Genomic DNA, 24,066 nt, shown 5'->3' with positions numbered 1-24,066 from the left:
GAGCTATTGTACGCTTCGCCCTCGTGTTGTTTAAACAAACTTTAACTTTGACCAAAACAAAGAAGTTTGTTTTGTTTAATGACACCACTAGAGCGCATGGATTAATTGGATGTCAAATATTTGTTCATTCTGACACATAGCCATAAAGACGAAACCCGCTACATTTTTCCTAATACAGAAAGGTATCTGTTATATGCACTTTCCCACAGCCAGGAAAGCACATACCACAGCCGTTGACCAGTTGTGGTCAACTGGTTGGAATGAGAAAAAACCCAGTCAGTTGAATGGGATCCACTGAGGTGGTTCGATCCTGCAATGCAAGCACCTCGAGGGATCACTCAACTGACTGAGCTAAATCTCTTCCTTTAAACAAAACAATGTTCATTTCATTCCGATCTCAGCCTTACTTCTGCGGTGTGTTGGCGGAGTCGACGGGCTCGTCAAGTGGTGGTTATTCATAGAGGGCGCCATCGCACTCGTGTGTAACGCAGAGTCAGAATTTGTTCTAAAAAAAAAAATACAAGAAACAATAAACAGAAGATGCAAAAATTAATTTAGATAAAACGTGTGTTTTAAAAAAAAAATTACTGTTTACAATAAAATCTATGATAATCATGACATAATCTTCAGTTGGTTTCGGGGGATTTGCTGGGGGGGGGGGGTTCTGAAAAATTAAAAAATATATAAAAATTAAAATAAATAAATTAAAAAATAAAACACACTTGAAGCAATAAAGACCTGTAAATTCAAATTCAGAGCAATATTTTCTTTAAAGAAACTGCCCTGAATTAGCTGTCACGATGTTTTCAATTAGCAGTCTTTTTAACAAATAAAACATAGTTGTATATGTGTTTACACGTACGTGTCATTAAAGATAAACAAATAAAAACACACAAACAAACACAGATATACATGTACACATGTAAACACAAGCACACCGAAAAACAATCATACTTCTACCTTTTCTGAACCCCCCAACCCTCCCAAAAACCCTTCCACACCCTTACATCACACACACCTTGTGTATGTTCTTGAATCATTGAATCTCAAGAAAGTAAAAGTACTCTCAGTGAGCAACATACATGCACATGCTCGTTGAAAAAAAGAGGAGGAATTAACCCAATAACAACACCTTGCTCATTTGAGAACTACGAATGAAATGAAGGGAGTGTCAGTGTTAGGCGCTGATATCTATATTGTTAGCTTGTGTATGTTTACAGATGTCTGCACACAGGCCAAGTTTGTAGTCCACCTTAGAATTCACTTCTGGTGTGGTGAGCCAATTACAAAGGTGAAATTCAATAAAGGCAGACAGCTCAGTTTGCTCTCAGATAACAAGCGTAGACTGTACCAATATTTGGATATTGCCAATGGGTGTCAAGAGTGTAGACATTTTTAGTAATTACAAGAAATGATGCTTGGACCTTAGTTTGAAGATTGAACATGAATGAATGTTTAACGACATCCCAGCACCTAAAATAATTGGCTATTGAGTGTAGAAGAAAAGCATAAAAGGGAGGAAATGTTTTATTTAACGACGGACTGAACACATTTTATTTATGGTTATATGGCGTCAGACATATGTTTACGGACCACACAGATATTGAAAGAGAAAACCTGCTATCGCCACTTCATGGGCTACTCTTTTCAATTAGCAGCAAGGGATATTTTATATGCACCATCCTGCAGACAGGATAGTACATACCATAGACTTTGTTACACCAGTTGTGGAGCACTGGCTGGAATGAGAAATAGCCCAATGGGCACACCAACAGGAGAATCGATCCTAGATCAATCGTGCTTCAGGCGAGTGCAGTACCACTGAGCTAGGTCCTGCCCCAAGAAAAGCATGAAGGAATGTTTAATCACACCCCAATACAAAACATACACTGGCTACTGGGTGTTGAAGATAAGCATGAAGGAATGTTTAATCACACCCCAATACAAAACATACACTGGCTACTGGGTGTTGAAGAAAAGCATGAAGGAATGTTTAATCACACCCCAATACAAAACATACACTGGCTACTGGGTGTTGAAGAAAAGCATGAAGGAATGTTTAATCACACCCCAATACAAAACATACACTGGCTACTGGGTGTTGAAGAAAAGCATGAAGGAATGTTTAATCACACCCCAATACAAAACATACACTGGCTACTGGGTGTTGAAGAAAAGCATGAAGGAATGTTTAATCACACCCCAATACAAAACATACACTGGCTACTGGGTGTTGAAGATAAGCATGAAGGAATGTTTAATCACACCCCTATACAAAACATACACTGGCTACTGGGTGTTGAAGAAAAGCATGAAGGAATGTTTAATCACACCCCATTACAAAACATACACTGGCTACTGGGTGTTGAAGAAAAGCATGAAGGAATGTTTAATCACACCCCAATACAAAACATACACTGGCTACTGGGTGTTGAAGATAAGCATGAAGGAATGTTTAATCACACCCCAATACAAAACATACACTGGCTACTGGGTGTTGAAGAAAAGCATGAAGGAATGTTTAATCACACCCCAATACAAAACATACACTGGCTACTGGGTGTTGAAGAAAAGCATGAAGGAATGTTTAATCACACCCCAATACAAAACATACACTGGCTACTGGGTGTTGAAGAAAAGCATGAAGGAATGTTTAATCACACCCCAATACAAAACATACACTGGCTACTGGGGGTGTTGAAGAAAAGCATGAAGGAATGTTTAATCACACCCCAATACAAAACATACACTGGCTACTGGGTGTTGAAGAAAAGCATGAAGGAATGTTTAATCACACCACAATACAAAACATACACTGGCTACTGGGTGTTGAAGAAAAGCATGAAGGAATGTTTAATCACACCCCAATACAAAACATACACTGGCTACTGGGTGTTGAAGAAAAGCATGAAGGAATGTTTAATCACACCCCAATACAAAACATACACTGGCTATTGGGTGTTGAAGAAGAGCATTAAAATTTAATACATGTATATTATTATTATTACTACCACAGTATTCAATTTGAGCAAAACCAATCTAATACAAACATGTCAGCATTGATAAAAATGTCTGTTAATTCATTGGTTCATTCATTCATTTGTTCATTCTTTGCTTGCTTGCTTTCTTACTTCATTCATCCATTCATACATTTATTCATTCATTCATCTTGTTTTGCCAAGATATCTCCATTATTTATAATGTAATACATGATTATAATTCTTACTCTACAGTGAATAATATCTTTCTTTTATTCTTCTTCAGCCAATAAATAAATAGTAAATTCTGAACTCAATGGGATTGGGATCTGGAGACTGTGCTGGTATGATTTGGAGGAACACTCATATATTATCTCACTAGCTGGTGTGTGTAGGATTCTTTGAGGGTGTGCGTAGGAGTGCACACATACACGTGATATCTGGCTGAAAAATGGTGCAAATGATTTTCATCTAACTGCAACAAACCTTTTTCACATTTTAACATTTTTAAAAACATTTTGCTGAAAAACAAGCTATACACATCTTTCAGCCGCTGCTTTCAGTTGTTTTCCTCCAGTAAGAAAATTGCAGATTTTAGAACAACTTAAAATATGTTTTAAATAAATCAACTCTTTATTAAATATGTTGAAAATTATGAATCAGAAATGTGACACAAAACTATAAATATTGCTGTCAAAATAAAATAATATTTAATATTTTGAATATAAACTAACTACCAATAATGTTTCAGTTAGACTGTATATAAACATACTGCATGCTTTGAGAGCCAGGCCGTATAATATGATCTCAATACAGTTTTTGTAGATTTAAAGATTAAAACTATAATATTCTAACAAGTAGGCTACAATGTGCGTGTATGTTAGTTGTTATGTATATACTGTTTTGATTAATATAGCAAAAAGGGCAATCCATATCCAAAATATGTATTTCAACAGCAATATATATTTTTCTGTTTATTTTAAATCTAACAACTAGAAAGATGCAAAGGGTTGAGAAACACATGTGACCAATTAGATAAAAATCATTCTAAGCCTAGCTTTAAAAACCCTACAAAATAAAACCCCACAATAATAATAAAACATTTTAAATTAAAAGGGCCAACCCTAAATCAAATTCTCTGTATTTTTTATTTATTAATATGTATGTGAAAAGAGTATACATGTATATAACATTTTATCTGGAATGTAATAAAAAAAAAAAATAAAAAAAAAGCTGACCTGTTCTACTTAATTTATTATTATTAATTTTTTTTAGCACATTCCAAGAAACAATGTTTTTACACCCAGCTACCAAACTTCCTCCTGATATCTTTATTTTATGTTTATTATTATCCCCAGATCAATGACAATGTCTGGGTTGGGAAGCAATGAATAACTGCCTTACAATATGGTTTTAATTATATCAAATATATCTAATAAATAAAATATAGTGCTTTCAAACATAAAGAAAATGACTTCCTTAGACCTGCGTGAACATATATGCATTTTCTTCGGTCAATATGTACATTTAGACTGCTTGGTTTTAGCAGACATTATTGCAGCCTATCAGAAAGGTTTTAACAGATTACCAGACATTACTACAGCTTATCAGAAAGGTTTTAATAGATTACCAGACATTAAATTGCAGCCTACCAGAAAGGTTTTAACAGATCACCAGACATTATTGCAACCTATCAGAAAGGTATCAACAGAATTACCAGACATTAAATTGCAGCCTATCAGAAAGGTTTTAACAGATTACCAGACATTATTGCAGGCTACCAGAAAGGTTTTAACAGATCACCAGACATTATTGCAACCTATCAGAAAGGTATCAACAGAAATACCAGACATTAAATTGCAGCCTATCAGAAAGGTTTTAACAGATTACCAGACATTATTGCAGCCTATCAGAAAGGTTTTAACAGGTTAAAAGACATTATTGCAACCTATCAGAAAGGTATCAACATAATTACCAGACATTAAATTGCAGCCTATCAGAAAGGTTTTAACAGATTACCAGACATTATTACAGCCTATCAGAAAGGTTTTAACAGATTAAAAGACATTATTGCAACCTATCAGAAAGGTTTTAACAGGTTAAAAGACATTATTGCAGCCTATCAGAAAGGTTTTAACAGGTTAAAAGACATTATTGCAGCCTATCAGAAAGGTTTTAACAGGTTAAAAGACATTAAAGGTATCAACATAATTACCAGACATTAAATTGCAGCCTATCAGAAAGGTTTTAACAGATTACCAACATTATTACAGCCTACATTTTATTAAAAGACATTATTGCAACCTATCAGAAAGGTTTTAACAGGTTAAAAGACATTATTGCAGCCTATCAGAAAGGTTTTAACAGGTTAAAAGACATTATTGCAGCCTATCAGAAAGGTTTTAACAGGTTAAAAGACATTATTGCAACCTATCAGAAAGGTTTTAACAGGTTAAAAGACATTATTGCAGCCTATCAGAAAGGTTTTAACAGGTTAAAAGACATTATTGCAGCCTATCAGAAAGGTTTTAACAGGTTAAAAGACATTATTGCAGCCTATCAGAAAGGTTTTAACAGATTACCAGACATTATTGCAGCCTATCAGAAAGGTTTTAACAGGTTAAAAGACATTATTGCAGCCTATCAGAAAGGTTTTAACAGATTACCAGACATTATTACAGCCTATCAGAAAGGTTTTAACAGATTACCAGACATTATTGCAGCCTATCAGAAAGGTTTTAACAGATTACCAGACATTATTACAGCCTATCAGAAAGGTTTTAACAGATTACCAGACATTATTGCAGCCTATCAGAAAGGTTTTAACAGATTACCAGACATTATTACAGCCTATCAGAAAGGTTTTAACAGATTACCAGACATTATTGCAGCCTATCAGAAAGGTTTTAACAGGTTAAAAGACATTATTGCAACCTATCAGAAAGGTTTTAACAGATTACCAGACATTATTACAGCCTATCAGAAAGGTTTTAACAGAATTACCAGACATTAAATTGCAGCCTTTCAAAAAGGGTTTTACACCAGTTTCACCTTCTGTTTTCAAAAATTGAAATTTAAAAATAGCCGAAATGTTTGTGTTTTTTTTTGTTTATCTTTCATGACTATTGCTATAGAAGTCTAGGATTAACAGCTGAAATATTTATTTATCTTTCATGTCTACTGCTATAGACATCTAGGATTAACAGCTGAAATATTTATTTATCTTTCATGTCTACTGCTATAGATGTCTAGGATTAACAGCTGAAATATTTATTTTATCTTTCATGTCTACTGCTATAGACGTCTAGGATTAACAGCTGAAATATTTATTTTATCTTTCATGTCTATTGCTATAGAAGTCTAGGATTAACAGCTGAAATATTTATTTTATCTTTCATGTCTACTGCTATAGACGTCTAGGATTAACAGCTGAAATATTTATTTTATATTTATGTCCTTTGTTATAGTAAAAATATCTGACCATGCCAGATATCACATCCTCCCCATGAAAAACAAACAGACTTGTGATATTTATACATTAAATACTGGATGTACTGGACACTGAGAAGCTTGGGGCACAAAGTGTACCCTCCCCCTTCCCCCTCCATCATTTCACCTCCCTGGATCTGCACCCATAGTGTTATTTCATAAAGAGGTAAATGTATTTACACACCTATATAGACCTACATAGCCGATTTGCCAATCATGTACATGTTTGAAATAAATATTTAAATAATATGAAAAAAACACCCTAAAAGCCCCACAAAATAATAGCCCCATGTACAGTAATCTTGTTGGTGTTACTTTAAATATAAATAAAACTGTGCTAGAATTAAGCTGACACAAACAGTTTAATAGTTAATGAAGTGAGTAGATTAGCCTCAATCCAAGTGTTGCTATACTGAGTACAACTATACATGTATTTCCCTATCCAAACACCAGTCACCTGTATCCCAGTATTAATACATATATAAGCATTCTTTTCAAATGTGGACAAAAACAATACATGGACAAAAAAAGTCAGCAGTAAAATAAATAAACAAAATCTGAACGTTTCCATCTGAAATATACCTTTATAAACAAACAAAAGATATCCTTTTGAAATACAGTATATAATATGTACCTTATAAATAAAATCTGAATGACTCTTTTTGAAATATACCTTATATAAACAAAATCCGAACATATAATTTGAAATACACCTTATAAACAAAATCATAATGTGTCTTTATAAAATATACCGTATATAAACAAAATCCGAACGTATAATTTGAAATACACCTTATAAACAAAATCATAATGTGTCTTTATAAAATATACCTTATATAAACAAAATCCGAACGTATAATTTGAAATACACCTTATAAACAAAGTCTGAATGTAATTTAAAAAAAAATTATAAACAAAGTTTGAATGTATCTTTTTGAAATACAGCCAATCTACTTTCTCCGTTAATTAACACCGAACACTTCAAAAAATTTCTAGGCAAATTTAAGGACTTTGATATGTATTAGTAAATCACGTACTTTGGATTATCACGTATGCCATAACAAAATCTGGATTTAAAAAAATATATATCTTGCAAACAAAACCTGAATGTATCATTTTAAACATACCTTATATAATGGTTATAATTAGCTGTATGTACATATACAAGGGTTTTTTTTTACTATGAAGAAGAATTCCTTTGATGTCTACTTGTGACCTACTTTGATCCAATGACCTACTTTGATCCAATGACCTACTTTGATTAGACTACTTTCAACAGACAACTTAAGTTCAATCCCTCACCTACATATTTTGTATAAACATACCTGAAATGTCTAGGTACTGTAGCAACATTTGTTCTGGTTGTCAGTGAACAAAAACAAACACATTTAACAACAGATATTTTATCATAATTAGTTGAGAAATTTTACACCTTAAAAGTAAAGATACATGTACTAAATTGAACTGGTCAGTGAAAAATATTCGATATCAGACAATATAATGGGCATGATATTACACAAAAGTAATCTCATAGATAAATACTTCATAATGGCGAAAAGAAAAAAATAAACATTAAAAAATCCCTGATTTTTTTTTCAGGAATATTTCTGAAATGTGACACTGCATTAGTTACATAGCAACATCAATATAATACGTTCCACAAAACAGAGTTTTCAAGCCACCAGCCGTTTAGCTTGTAATGGGTAACGAAATGAATTTGTGCTACATCATAGTCTGTACCCATGGTAACATGACCACACTAACCACAAGTCCCAAACTGTCACAGTGCAAACATAAGCATGCATGGGAACCATCACACCATCATCACCACAGACCAACAATTAAGGCCAGACATTTTGCTTTTATAATTGTACTGGATTTTCTTCTTTAATTAAAAAAAACAACAACACACATACCTAAAATCATCCCCCACCCACCCCACCCCACCCCATCCCACTAAAAAAAACCCACCAAAAAACCACACAGATTTCTAAAAGAATACAAGAAATTAGGGACATTTTTTAGTTTTGTTCTATGATTGATCTATATTTTGATTTTTATTAATTAATTTTTGGTAACAAAGTAAAAGAAAAAAACGAAGAAAAAAACACCAAAACCCTTACCCTCCTAAAAAGGGAAACAAATATAAAACAAAAAAGAAGAAGAAACATTTTATCTCAAAGATTTATTTATATCTCCAATCTATTCCATGAAAAGAAACTTTATCTTTACATGTGGTAAGTGTAACAAACACGTACACAATTATATTATGTAGAAGGGGACTGTTAAGTGCAGACAGGACAGCACATACCATATCCTTTAATGTATCAACCATGAAGCAATGGAAAAAATGGGGAAACCCAATTAAAAAAAATATTTTTTTCCTTCTATTTAAATGGGTCCCTGATTGAACAAGCAAGCACCATCAAACAGCCTGAACTACTGATGAAGGAAAGAAAGGGGTAGGAACGAAAGATGAGTGGATGGATGCATGGATGGATGGATGGGTGTAAAGAAAGGAATATTTGTTTAAAGTTTGTTTGTTTTGTTTAACAACACCACTAGAGCACATTGATTTATTAATCACTGGCTACTGGATGTCAAACATCTGGTAATTTTGACATATAGTCTTGGAGAGGAAACCTGCTAAATGTTTCCATTAGTACCAAGAGATCTTTTATATCCCACAGACAGGATAGCACATACCACAACCTTTGATATACCAGTTGTGGTGCACTGGCTAAAACGAGAAATAATCAATTTTTTTATTTAATAACGCACTCAACACATTTTATTAACAGTTATATTGAGAGAGAGGAAACCCGCTGTCGCCACTTCATAGGCTACTCATTTTGATTATTAGATCTTTTATATGCACCATCCCACAGACATGATAGTACATACAATGGCATTTGTTACATCAGTTGTGGAGTACTGGCTGGAATGAGAAATAGCCCAATGGGCCCACTGATGGGAATCGATCCTAGATGGATTGCGCATCAGGCGAGCGCTGTACCACTGAGCTACGTCACCCCCTCAGAAGGAAGGAAGGAAGGAAGGAAGGAAGGAAGGAGCGAAGAAATAAAGGAAAGGATATCCTGCACCTAAGTGAAGACATTAGAATTTTGCATGCTACAACTGTGTATGCAATAGGCTAACATAATATGGATCATCGTGTTTACTGACACCCCCAGCTCCTTGTAATTTTACATGCTACAACTGTGTATGCAATAGGCTAACATAATATGGATCATCGTGTTTACTGACACCCCCAGCTCCTTGTAATTTTACATGCTACAACTGTGTATGCAATAGGCTAACATAATATGGATCATCGTGTTTACTGACACCCCCAGCTCCTTGTAATTTTACATGCTACAACTGTGTATGCAATAGGCTAACATAATATGGATCATCGTGTTTACTGACACCCCCAGCTCCTTGTAATTTTACATGCTACAACTGTGTATGCAATAGGCTAACATAATATGGATCATCGTGTTTACTGACACCCCCAGCTCCTTGTAATTTTAGTCTACAAATTAAAATAATTGTTTTCATTTACTTTCTTCAAATTACAAAGTGTATTTTGTAGTTGTTTTTTCCTTTGTATGATCATTTCCTTAATTAATTGAAGCTTAAGTTTTTGTTTAATGAAACCACTAGAGAATATTGATTATTAACCATCGGCTATTGGATATCAAACATTTGGTAATTCTTCCATACATTCTTAGCGAGGAAAACCGCTATTTGTTTTTTTCATTGGCAGCAAGGGATCTGTCATATGGTATGCACCATCCCACATACCATTTGTTATTTGTTGGACACTAGTTGGGGAAGGGAGTTGGGGAAGGGGGGGGGGGGGGCGGATTCTTAATTAACTGTTTCAACCAATGAACTTAACATTTATTAAAATCGTACCAATACATCAATTCATCCTTTTCATGAAAAATGCAGCGGGTTTTCTCTTTAAAACTACGTCAAAATTACCAAATGTCTGACATCCAATAGCTGATGATTAATAAATCAGTGTGCTCTAGTGGTGTCATTAAACAAAACAAACTTTAAAAACTTTTTTTTTAACTTCAGTTCAAGGAGAGTAATATTTACCTCCCCTTAACATTTGCATTGTTTTGTTTAAAGTGCACTGGTCTTGGTGGTGTCGTGGTTAAACCATCAGACATAAGGCTGGTAGGTACAGGGTTCGCAGCCCAGTACCGGCTCCCACCCAGAGCGAGTTTTAACAACTCAATGGGTAGGTGTAAGACCACTACACCCTCTTCTCTTTCACTAACAACCAACCCACTGTCCTGGACAGACAGCCCAGATAACTGAGGTGTGTGCCCAGAACTGTGTGCTTGAACCTTAATTGGATATAAGCATGAAAATAAGATGAAATGAAATGAAAAATACTATGGTATTTGTACTACAAGTTATTTATTTCTGAGCAGATTGTTTTCTAAATTACACACAAAAATAGTTGTGGGTTTTGGGGGTTTTTTGTTTAAAAAAAAACAAAAACACTTTTACTTTTTTTCTTGTCAAACCCAACTGAAATTATTTTAAAAAAAAAAACATTGTTCATAGAGGCTGGGACGGACTGTACATCAGGGGAGTAAATAGTAAACATGTGAGATATGACGACTGTAATATGGCATTTGCCTGGTGTGAGACAGGTCATAGGATCAATCACCTTCAGTGGAATTGAGAATGGAATAAATGATTGTGTAACGACACCCCAGAACAAAAATGCACATCGGCAACTGGGTGTCACAAAAGTTAAGTATATGAAAATATTATTTGTATAATTATGTAAAACCACAGTGTAAGGAGCTGTGGCATATCCCCATTCCAATAAGTGCCCAATATCTGATAAATCAAATGCTGTGGTATGTACTGCCCTGTCTATTCAGGTATATACAAAGGATCCTGCTTTTAGGAAGAAGTAGCCTGTGTAGATGTTAGCCATTTTTCCTTTTTCTTTCTCAATCTCTGCTGTCTCTCTTTCTCCTCCTGTCTTTTCCATGACTGGTACCTCAAAGATTTTGGTATGTGCTGTCCTGTCTATGGCATATTGTATGCTGCCTGCCTTACTTGTAGGTGTAGCTTATGTGTATGTGGCAGAAACAGGTCTCTCTCTCTCTCGCTCTCTCTCTCTCTCTCTCTCTCTCTCTCTCTCTGTCTGTCTCTCTCTCTCTCTGTCCCTCTCCCTCTCCCTCCCTCCCTCTCTCTGTCTGTCTGTCTCTCTCTCTGCCTCTCTCTCCCTCCCTCCCTCTCTGTATGTCTCTCTCTCCAACCCTCTCTTCCTCCATCCCTCCCTCTCTGTCTGTCTGTCTGTCTCTCTCTCTACCTCCCTCTGTCTGTCTGTCTCTGCCTCTCTCTCCGTCTGTCTGTTTGTCTTTGTCTCTCTGTCTCTGTCTCTCTCTATCTATCCCTCCCTCCCTCTCATGTGTTAAAATAACTGTTAAAACACTAAACAGATGGTTTAAAATGTGCTGGTTTAAAATGTGCTGAGATGTTGTTAAACAAACATTCCTTTCCTTTCTAACATTAGCCCCCCCCCCCCCCTCTTTTTAATTTAAAACAACCCACAAATAAACAAATGCTTTTATATTGTCACCAAATATTTTGTATAGAAAAAAATATCACCTAGCATATTTTTGTTTATAAGCAATAATGTTTTTTTTAAAACTCTGTCTGTATGTCGATACTGGTAATATGATTGAAATAAATTACCTTCTATTTTTTAATCTTGCGCCAAGAAGACAGAATAGAATGCATTTATTCAATTATTTATGAAAGTAAAGTGCATCTTACCATATTACTAGATAATTAATTCTTGCCTTTCATGTTTGTGTTACATTATTTACCATTGTCCCACATTTCAGCTCGAGGTATACTACATAAAATCACTAATTTTACAGTAATCAGTGTTTCTTCCTTTTCCTTTTTCCTTTTCTTCTTCTTTTCCATATCATATACATATATTTTTAGCTCTCAAGAAGCAAGAAGGCATTTTATGAAATTTCATCTTATTATTACAATTGTTATTTTCTCCTCTAAGTGAAAGTATATTTAGAATTTATATCATGTAATACATGTATGACCTGTTCAAGTTCCGAATGTGTCTTTATGCAGTCTACATGTCCAATACATGTGTGACCTGTTCAAGTTCGACCGGCCTCGGTGGCGTCGTGGCAGGCCATCGGTCTACAGGCTGGTAGGTACTGGGTTCGGATCCCAGTCGAGGCATGGGATTTTTAATCGAGATACCGACTCCAAACCCTGAGTGAGTGCTCCGCAAGGCTCAATGGGTAGGTGTAAACCACTTGCACCGACCAGTGATCCATAACTGGTTCAACAAAGGCCATGGTTTGTGCTATCCTGCCTGTGGGAAGCGCAAATAAAAGATTCCTTGCTGCCTGTCGTAAAAAAGAGTAGCCTATGTGGCGACAGCGGGTTTCCTAAAAACATGTCAGAATGACCATATGTACATGTGATGACCTGTTCAAGTTCCGAATGTGTCTTTATGCAGTCTACATGTCTAATACATGTGTGACCTGTTCAAGTTCCGAATGTGTCTTTATGCAGTCTACATGTCTAATACATGTGTGACCTGTTCAAGTTCCGAATGTGTCTTTATGCAGTCTACATGTCTAATACACGTGTGACCTGTTCAAGTTCCGAATGTGTCATGCAGTCTACATGTCTAATACACGTGCGACCTGTTCAAGTTCCGAATGTGTCTTTATGCAGTCTACATGTCTAATACATGTGCGACCTGTTCAAGTTCCGAATGTGTCTTTATGCAGTCTACATGTCTAATACATGTGCGACCTGTTCAAGTTCCGAATGAGTCTTTATGCAGTCTACATGTCTAATACATGTGCGACCTGTTCAAGTTCCGAATGTGTCTTTATGCAGTCTACATGTCTAATACATGTGCGACCTGTTCAAGTTCCGATATGCATCTACATGTCTAATACATGTGCGACCTGTTCAAGTTCCGAATGTGTCTTTATGCAGTCTACATGTCTAATACATGTGCGACCTGTTCAAGTTCCGAATGTGTCTTTATGCAGTCTACATGTCTAATACATGTGTGACCTGTTCAAGTTCCGAATGTGTCTTTATGCAGTCTACATGTCCAATTCACTTATATTGACAAATTACAAACAGGTACATATGAACTGTTTTAAAAGCAAAGATGCATGATAGATGGAAGCTTTGGGGGTTTTAAAATACACATTCTTGTTTTTTTTGTTCGATGACATATAACTGTAAATAAAATGTGTTGAGAGTGTTGTTAAATAGAACATTTCCTTCAGTCTTCCTTTTTAAGTTTTTTGACTGCCACGACTATTAACCTTTCCAAATACTTAAAGTACATTAAAACAGGGTTAAAATGATAATGGGTTAAACAAATATTGCTATAAACAATTTAAAAATAATATTATCAATTAACAAACTTTAAGCATATTTAAAACCAACTTTTAAAATACGATTTTAAAAGCAAATAAAACAGTGAGTTTCAAACAGAAATTGTGAAATCAAATTGAAAGCAAGATTACAAAACAAATTTTAAAAAAAAGGTATTATAAAACCAAACTGAAACAGATTTTAAACAAAATTAAAAAATCTAAAATCTAAGTTAAAAAAAAAAAAAAAAAAAAAATGGAAATAAAAGGCAAATTCCAATGACAATTTGAAAAAAAAAATGTGAAATTAAAAAAAAAAAAAAAATCCTTTTTATAAAAAAACCCCACCTCAGCAATGTCTGGCCTTAACGGTGAGTACGAATATAATACACGTGTGCATGCTTTTGTCATTCACCAAGGGAGGATACTCCGAGTTCCTGTGAAGCGAGCAGAGAAGGCATAAAACTCACCGGGAGAGAGAAACTCCATTAAGGTAACGATACATCCTGGAGGATAAACAAACTCATAAAAAGGAAAAAAGAAATAAATAAAAAAAAGAAAGAAAGAAAGAAAGAAAAAAAAAAAAGCAGAAAAAGAAAACAAAAGTAAAAAAGCATAAATAGTGCAAAATCAGTGATAGGAAAAACCACACACAAGTAAATACATACTGGAAACACACAGCTATCGGTTGATGAATTGCTATAGGCCTAAGTAAGCTTTATCAGCCTATGTATATACATGTACATGTATAGTCATATATATATATATAGATAGATATATATATGCTTAAGTAAGCTTGTTCAGTTCATATACACATGACAGACCTACATAAGCTTTTTTATTTGATATATAATAATAGTGATGGGCCTATATAGGTAAGCTTTTTTAGTCAATATATACTACTCAAAAGAATTTAAGGGTCAGACGATATTTTCGACATTATTTTCTGAATGTCAATTATATTAGCTAGACCATAATGTCACACATGGTATTGTTCCATTTTGACGAAAGTGGGTCTAAGCAACCCATAAATGAATTAAAATCCACTGTCATTGACACTGTCGACTAGTTCTAATGGCGAAAACATGCTTACATTTGCACGTAAATTAGGGCGAAAGCGAAAGGTCTGCTAAGTGCCCATAACTTGCTTTTTCACAAAGCGCTTCATTTGCACGCTTTGCACGTGTATTCCATGTTCCCAATGCTGAATTTCCGTATAATTGGAGCTTGCGTTCGTGTACGGTGCACACTCCAAATTCGACAATGGTACGACTTCAACTGACTATCGAAGATCGAGGAAGGGCTATTGCTTGGCTTCGGGATGGCAATACGCAAAGAAATGTTGCTCTGAGACTTGGTGTCAGTCAGAGTGTCGTTGGCCGACTGTGGCAACGGTACCAAGCAACAAATTCTGTTCGAAATCGTCCACGTTCGGGAAGCCCCCAAAACACTACAAATAGAGAGGACCGCTACATCACCAATATGGCTCTACGCCAACGCACAACCACTGCACGCCAATTAAGTGACAATCTGCGGACTGTGACTGGAACTCGAGTGTCTGATCAAACCATACGCAATCGTCTGAGACCCAATAATCTACGCTGCCGTCGCCAGGCTGTTCGACCACCACTCCTACCACGTCACAGAACGGCCAGACGTCACTGGTGCATGCTTCATCTGCGGTGGCAACGTGTTCAGTGGGGTCGAGTGATGTTCACTGATGAGTCCAGGTTTAGTCTCCAGTTCAACGACGGTCGGGTTCGGTGGTGGCAGCGTCATGGTGTGGGGCGGCATCTCTATCCACCACAGGACCCCCCTCTATGTGGTGGATGGCAATCTGAATGGAATCCGCTATCTGAATGAGATTATCCGGCCGTTGGTTCTCCCAGGCCTTCAGCAGATTGGCAGCGGGGCAGTTCTGCAGGATGACAATGCCAGACCCCATAGCGCCAGGGTGGTAACGGACTTTCTCAGACAACAAGGTATCGCCAGGATGGATTGGCCAGCATATTCGCCTGACTTGGCCCCAATAGAGTACGCCTGGGACGAATTAGGCAGGAGAGTTCGGGATAACCATGCCCCTCCGGCCAACCTTCATGATCTGGGTCAACTTCTTATGGCAGAGTGGCAGGCCATTCCCCAAGAGTTCTTCAGACGTCTGATCAACAGCATGAGGCAACGATGTGTCGAGTGTATTCGCGCCAGGGGTGGATTCACACACTATTAAACGAATGTTCTAATGTGTAAAATCCATGTTTGACAACCTTCAACTTTGACAGCATGCCATGTGACTTTCTTGTATACAGTGACGTTTATTTGTGTTTTTTTGTAAATATGGAACAATAAATAAAAAATTTGGTGTAGTTTACATCATCAATCTAATACACTCTGAAACTTATTTGGTTATAAATTTTTCACCCTTACATTCTTTTGAGTAGTATACATAGCAACAGGCCTAAATAAGCTTTTTATATTAATGTACATAGTGATTGGCCTCATACCAGGCTTTCCCATACTTAAGCCCACGGGCTTAAAAATGGGAAATTGTGCTAAAATTAAGCCCCGTGGGATTAAATTTTGATATTTTTCAACAGGAATCTCCCATAGGTTACAAAAAATTACATATTTACTATTAACAATAGAACAAACTTTGTAATGACAAATGTTACTACAAATAAAGACGCATTATAAGCAAATGTCATACTTTGTTATCTTTTCATTTAACTGATATAATAAATAATTATAATAAAAATAAAACACATTCAAATTAATCGTATATATTAAATAATTTGATAATATGAAAAATGTAACATGCTGGCACTACTTTCATCAATTCTGGATGTGTGTTTTTTTAGCTAATTAAGCAGAAATTACCCATAAAGTAAATGTCATGTATTGTAACTTGCACCCTTTGTTTTTATCAAGACTTGATCTGGAACTCACCAAATTCGCCAATTGCAAATTATGCTAAATGATTTCAAGTAATAATTGACATTTTTTTGAAAAATAATTGTTGATTTTTGCAATTTTTGAAGTTTAATAGACAATTTGGTGAATTGTTTTGTTTACTCAGAGCTGGCCCTGTTTATTATAGTTCAACTTTTTTCCTCAACTTCTTAATTTAAGCCCTGGGCCTAATTTCAAATGAAACTTTATCTTCTCCAAGGTGGCTTAATTATGGGAAATCCCAGTAAGCTTTTCTCAGCACTGTTTGAGTGTGTTTTGTGTGTGTGTGATATGTGTGTGTATGTGTTTGTGTGTGTGTGTGTGTGTGTGTGTGATGTGTGTATGTGTGTATGTGTGTATGATGTGTGTGTGTGTTGTGTATGTGTGTATGTGTGTGTGTGATGTGTGTTGTGTGTGTATGTGTGTGATGCGTGTTTGTGTGTGTGTGGTGTGTGTGTGTGTTGTGTGTGTGTATGACGTGTGTGTGTTTGTGTGTGTGTGTGTTTGTGTGTGTGTGATGTGTGTGTATGAGTTTGTGTGTGTGTTTGTGTGTGTTTGTGTGTGTGTGTGTGGTGTGTGTGTGTGTTGTGTGGTGTGCGTGTGTTGTGTGTGTGATGTGTGTGTGTGTGTATATATGTGTGTGTGTGATGAGTGAGTGTGTGTGTGTGTGTGTGTGTTTTGTAAATTGGGAAGCAATACCTTCTCTAATTTTAAGGTAGAAAATCTCAAACACTTCTAGAACAGGTATTTATACAAATTCAACAGCTGCATCATATTGAAGATGGAAGGCAAAAGCTGCTCATGAACCCAACTATCAAACATGCATGCTATGTATTTTGAGTGGCAAAGTTTCAAAGATTGATAAAGTTCAAAAAATATTTTGTAAAATATATGAAACAATTATTTTGACAAAACATTAAATAATTACAAAATGCACGAGTTGTATCAATACTATAATAATGGAATCTATCACCATTGTAAGGTGTGGATAAGGCAATTCCAACCCGAGAGCTTTTCCGAGGCCGTTGCAAAATCATTTTGTCACAACAGTGATTGATTCTTTCTCTTGCCCATTTAATTACAGTAACATTAATTTTTAAGCTAGTTTGTTTACTAGTATTCTAGAATTATTCATAAACATTTCACCTACTAACTCAGTTAAACATACGTGCTAAAAAATAGTCTACAATATGCAATGACATAATATACATGTATGTAACAACTTAACCATAAATATAAAGTTGGAAATATTAAGTTTTATAAATATTTATAAAACTATGATGCAGTGTGAAATGGCCATGAGAATTCTGAACAACATGAGTTGTGACGTCAATCGCCGTAACGCATGAGTTACATCAAGCATAGTCAGAAACCGTCTAGCCGTGGAAGGCCAGACAAGATTTATCTAGTCGGCTGATTCAGTCCAGTGGGCAAGAAACCTGAATATTGGGCACTCTACTCATTAACCTGTATAACAGATAGACTCGTGAATTTGTATTTGTCACAGTGCAAAACATAACACACGAATACATAGTTATTTTCAAATGTAATTTATCAAATTCTTAATTTTGTTTTGACCAGCTTGAAATTTGAGACGTTTTAAAAGATTAATGTATTAATTGACAAGATTATAATTTCATTTCATTCCATTTATATTTACACAAAATGTATTTTTATGCTTAAATTAAAAAAACAATGTTTAAGTACGCTGTCCTGGACACACACCTCAGCTATCTGGATAGTCTGTCCAGGACAGTGGGTTAGTGGTTATTGTTACACCCTCCCCCACTGAGTCGATAAACTGTCTCTGGCCTTGGGTGGGGGCCGGTACCAGGATGTGAACCAGGTACCTACCAACCTTAAGTCTGATCCAATAATACCTTTCTGATTACGTTTTATAAATTATTTTAAAAATTCAATTCTGAAAATTCATGTGACTCACACCTGTACATAACAGTACATGTATATTTGTTTTTCTCAGAATGTGCATGTGAACAAAAACGGAAATTAAATTAAATTAAAAAAAAATTCATCTAGCTAGCAAATTAGAAGCAGACTACACGCACAACATAAAAAGGTAAAAACTGATAGACTGAATAAAGGTGTTATCACTAAGGGCAGTTCCAAAACAAATCACATGGTGGGTGGAGGAGGCAATTTTTTGTATAACTACCACCCACAAAATAAGGCCATAATAAAATACATGGAACTGCTACATTTTCATACTTTTTTTTTTTAAATGGGGACAGAGGATAAAAATTTATTTTATATTTTATATTTTGAATTTCAGAAGACTGGAAATACTACACACTGGATAGGGGTTTTGTGTGGGTCCTCCCCAACCCTCCCCCAAAACACAACCCCCCTCCCCCAGGGGCAGGCATTTATTTTCGGAGTGGCAGGAATGAAGATCTACCATTTACTTTATTATGGCCGAAGTGAAAAAAGTGATGTATGTTCAGAGAAACAACTGTAGCAGACACTGGAAATAAATTAATAGCTACAGTCCCCCATCTCCACCTCCATGTGCTCATTTTGGAATAACTGTACGCTAATCCCCCCCCCCCCACACCTCCACCCCACCCACCACTATATGGCATGCAAATTAATACACCAAAACAGATTTGTCATGTTTCAAAAACACTATAAACTGCTGTTTAAACATATGTACATTTCTTTAACAAGGTTGCCATAGAAACAAAATGGCATGTGATGATGCAAAAAAAAAAAAAAAAAAAAAACTAGTTTAAAAACGCAGCAAAAAGACTTTTCTTTATTTACGGACTACATAATTGATCTTTTGTTAGTTTTCATTGCCTCTTTGTCCCAGTCTGTTTTCATGTGAAGTTAAAAACTATTAATATCGGAACTTTTGTATTGTAAAATGAAACAGCAAGTTCAGTTTAACGACACCACTAGAGCACACTGATTACTATTAATAATCAGTTGTGTGTATTGAATGTGAAACATTTGATAATTCAGACTTACCAGTGGTTAGAAGAAATCTGTTACATTGTTTCCCCCTAGACAGGAATGCCCCAACACAATGCTACATTGTGTGACTACATGTATGTATTACTGTACTCTCAGTAATGAAAGGAAGGAAGGAAATGTTTTATTTAATGACACGCTCAACACATTTTATTTAGTCTTAGAGAGGAAACCTGGTATATTTTTCCATCTGTAGCAAGGGATCTTTTATATGCACCATCCCACAGACAGGATAGCACATACCACAGCCTTTAATATACCATTCGTGTTGCACTGGCTAGAACGAGAAATATAATAATAGCCCGATGGCGATCGATCCCAGACCAAACGTGCATGAGGTGAGCGCTTTTACCACTGGACTACGTCCTACCCCTTTGGGAGGGGGGGGGGGGGGGGGGGAGAGGGAAATGAAATTGAACATTCACACACACAATACATATATGTAGGTGAGAAAACAAAAAATTAACAAAAGCCAGTTTGTACAGAATTATTTTGATGCATTATTAATTTGATGAGAAAGGTGTTTTTTTCACTATCCAAGAAAAGAGATGGAAATGTTCTTTATACTCAGAAGCAACGATGAGAAAATAAATATAAACAAGAGGACGGGACATATAGCCTAGTGGGAAATGGCTTGCTTGATGTACGGTCAGCCTAGGATCGATCCCCTTTGGTGGGCCCATTTCTCGCACTAGCCAGTGTACCACGACTGGTGTATCAAAGACCGTGGTATGTGCTATCCTGTCTGTGGGATGGCGCATATAAAAGATCCCTTGCTACTAATGAAAAACATATATAGTGGGTTTCCTCACTAAGACTACATGTCAAAATTAGCAAATGTTTCACATTCAATTAATAGCCTATGATTAATAAATCAATGTGCTCTAGTGGTGTTGTTAAACAAAACAACAAACAAACAAATATATAAGGAGACCATCCTGAGTTTGAAGCCATTGTAACATGTTTACAACTAAAAACGTTCTCATAAAAGTTTGTTGTTTACCGACACCACTAGAGCACATAGCTTTATTAATTGGAAGGAAGGAAATCTTTTATTTAATGACGCACTCAACACATTTTATTTATGGTTATATGGCGTCAGAACTATGGTTAAGGACCACACAAATATTGATGAAGGAAACCCACTGTCACCACTTCATGGACTACTATTTTCGATTAGCAGCAAGGGATCTTTTATATGCACCATCCCACAAACAGGATAGCACATACCAAGAGCTTTGATGTACCAGTCATGGTGCACTGGCTGGAGCGAGAAATAGCCCAATAGGCCCACTGATGGGGATCGATCCCAAACCGACTGCACATATCAAGCGAGCGCTTTACCACTAGGCTATGTCTCACCCCCTTATTAATTGGATGTGATACATTTGGTAATTTTGACATATAGTCCTAGACAGGAAGCCCCCTACATTTTTCTATTAGTAGCAAGGGATGTTTTATATCACGTGCTACTATTTTGGATCTCACACCCTATGACGTCACGAACCGTGCCCACCATCTTTATGAGAAGGGGCTATCAGTGTTCTCGCTGGGTGAAAATTAAAGGAGGGCGGCCGCTCGGCACCACACCTTTCAAAAAACCAAACACACATTAATAAACGAAAAAAAAGAAGAAAAAAAAATGGGTGGGGGGAGTAGTTTGGTTACCATATTGTTGTGTGTTGGTAAACTTTGAGAAAAGACATACTCCTTTATTTGCCTATAAAAAAGTGCAAAGGGGTTTATAAAAAAAACTCGTCTTTTAATTGAACCGAAGATGATATCCGTCTGACATTCATGGGCAGTTCCGTTTTTGCTGGACCGATCAAAGTTTTAATATTATTACTTTTTAATAAAGATTTCAAAATATACGAAAAACAATAAAGATGTTTGTAAAGTGATCTCCTAATGTCGGATACATTTTTGTTATTTCCATCTTCATCGAATGAATCGATCGCTGTGATAAAATATTATCGCCAGCTGATAAAAAGTAGTTTCGTTTTTGTAAAGATGGTGTATATATTATTTGGCACTCAAGATAAATGATTTTAATGACAAACACTACCACTTCCGTTGTTTTTATAAGCGTTCATATCCCCTCAAAATGAAAAGTTTACAATATTTTATAAAGAACTGCTGAATAAACAGAATAACAGAAAGTAAAAATCATCAGTTTCAACCAATTATATCTGCAACTGAGGACAAAATATCAAACGATAGTTAGTGGAAACAAAAGACAGAATAACCGTTCTGATCACGTGACAAATTTGGCGCCAAATAAGTGGGGTTTTTCAATCGGAGATTGCCGAATCCGTAAAAAATTAAATATTTTCATTGCTTACATAAAATATAACTTTTATTGTGTCTATCAAACATACAAATGAATACAAATATTGGACAAAATAGAGGCTGTTAAAAATACTGTTAAATTATGTTACGGTAACTGTCGTAAATGTTTCGTCAATTGCTTTTTCGTACACAACGCGGCTTGTTTCCTTTGATGTCCAGTGTGCAGACTGATCGTTGTTTTTTGTGTGGGAAAAAAGTGCATTTGGAAATAGCAGAGATAGGTGTTCGAAAATAAAGAGGGGCGCTCAAAAATAAAGGAGGGCGCTCAAAAATAAAGGAGGGCGGCAAAATGGAATAGCGGGGCGGGGCGCCCCGCTTAAATGGAGCAGCGAGAACACTGGGCCGCTATACTTTATACTTTTTTATGCCCATCTATCAATATGTATAGTTTTATACACTGTAAGCAGCAGAAAAGAAAACCTATGCACTGTAAACAGCAGAAAAGAAACCTATACTGTAATCAGCAGAAAAGAAAACCTATACATTGTAAGCAGCAGAAAAGAAAACCCAAAGAAAAACATGTTCATGCACATGCGGTGACATTTTTTATTTTCATGGGCTGAGGGGCTGAGGGGCTGGGGTGGCTGTATGAGCCATGTCACTCAAACATGTATTTTCAGGGGCTGAGGGGCTGGGGTGGCTGTATGAGCCATGTCACTCAAACATGTATTTTCATTCATCCCCCAGACCATCAAACTAATAATTCCGTATGTATGAAAAAACTATATTTTAGGAAATAAGATGAAATTTAACCAAGTGCAAATATTAGAACAATCAGAAACACGTTTAATATACAGCCACTAATATTTTATGCAGAAACATATATTTGATATATAATTACAATCGTTAGAAAGTCTCTGTTAGTCGATAACATGGAAGTAGCTGACAGTAACTGTTTGATAGCAGTAACACAAGTTTACTAAAAACTGTGGCTGTGTTTGTATTTTGCATTAGTAAAACTGTAGTTATGTTTGAAGTTTGTATTAGTAAATGATGTTATAATATGTTGAGGTGAGATTGTGAGTTTATTAAAGCTGTAGGTGTGTTTGTATTTTGCATTAGTAAAACTGTAGTTATGTTTGTATTTTGTATTAGTAAATGATGTTATAATATGGTGAGGTGAGATTGTGAGTTTATTAAAGCTGTAGGTGTGTTTGTATTTTGTATTAGTAAATGATGTTATAATATAGTGAGGTGAGATTGTGAGTTTATTAAAACTGTAGTTGTGTTTGTATTTTGCATTAGTTCATGATGTTAACACACTGAAGTGACACTGCAGCCTTAACACCCTAGCACATTGTTAATAAGCAACAATCAGGTGTCCAGTAAAGTAACACACTTCTTGTGACCATAACAATATTTTACTGGTCCATCCTTTAATTTCTTTTTTTTTTAAATCTATATATATATATATATAAAACATTTCAGCAACCCAACCCATTGATGAGTCACTCCATAGGTATTATTTATTATTGTTATTTTAAGCTTTAACTTTTTTCTTTTTGAAAAACAGGAAGAACAGTCAGTAAAAGAAATTACAAAAACAGAAAGTCATGGCGTTTTCGTCACGTACATGCATACTAAAACAAACATTGTTCAGTTTGTATAGTGCTTTGCCTGAATTATGGTATTTGATTAATGATTTTTTATTTATTTATGTTTTTGTAAATAATAAAAAAAAAAATAATAAAGAGAAGAATACATTAATCAATAAAACTTTATAAAAGAGAAGAAAACAAACATTAAGGGATGGTTGAAGGCCATAAATGTACAAACATGTACTTTAATCAAGTATTTCATTTATAGATATATATTTATTTTTCTCTCTCATTTGTGTGTTGTTTTCTTTTTCAGCTTTAACCTTCAATTTTTGCAGTAGAACATCCATCCACTTA

General features: G+C 35.5%; 1 protein-coding gene across 2 annotated transcripts in view; it reads right to left on the bottom strand.

Annotated features, from left to right (window-relative positions):
* Window positions 1-24,066, bottom strand: part of LOC121379786 (CREB-regulated transcription coactivator 1-like) — a 76,337-nt gene that overhangs the window by 29,964 nt on the left and 22,307 nt on the right. For both annotated transcript variants that reach the window (XM_041508441.1, XM_041508446.1), the window contains exon 5: window positions 408-505. In XM_041508441.1, the coding sequence (XP_041364375.1) occupies window positions 408-505 (98 nt within the window). The remainder of the gene's footprint in view (window positions 1-407; window positions 506-24,066) is intronic.

Source organism: Gigantopelta aegis, chromosome 2 (genome assembly GCF_016097555.1).
Source record: "Gigantopelta aegis isolate Gae_Host chromosome 2, Gae_host_genome, whole genome shotgun sequence".
NCBI lineage: Eukaryota > Metazoa > Mollusca > Gastropoda > Neomphalida > Peltospiridae > Gigantopelta > Gigantopelta aegis.
This window is presented reverse-complemented; position numbering and strand designations above follow the sequence as displayed.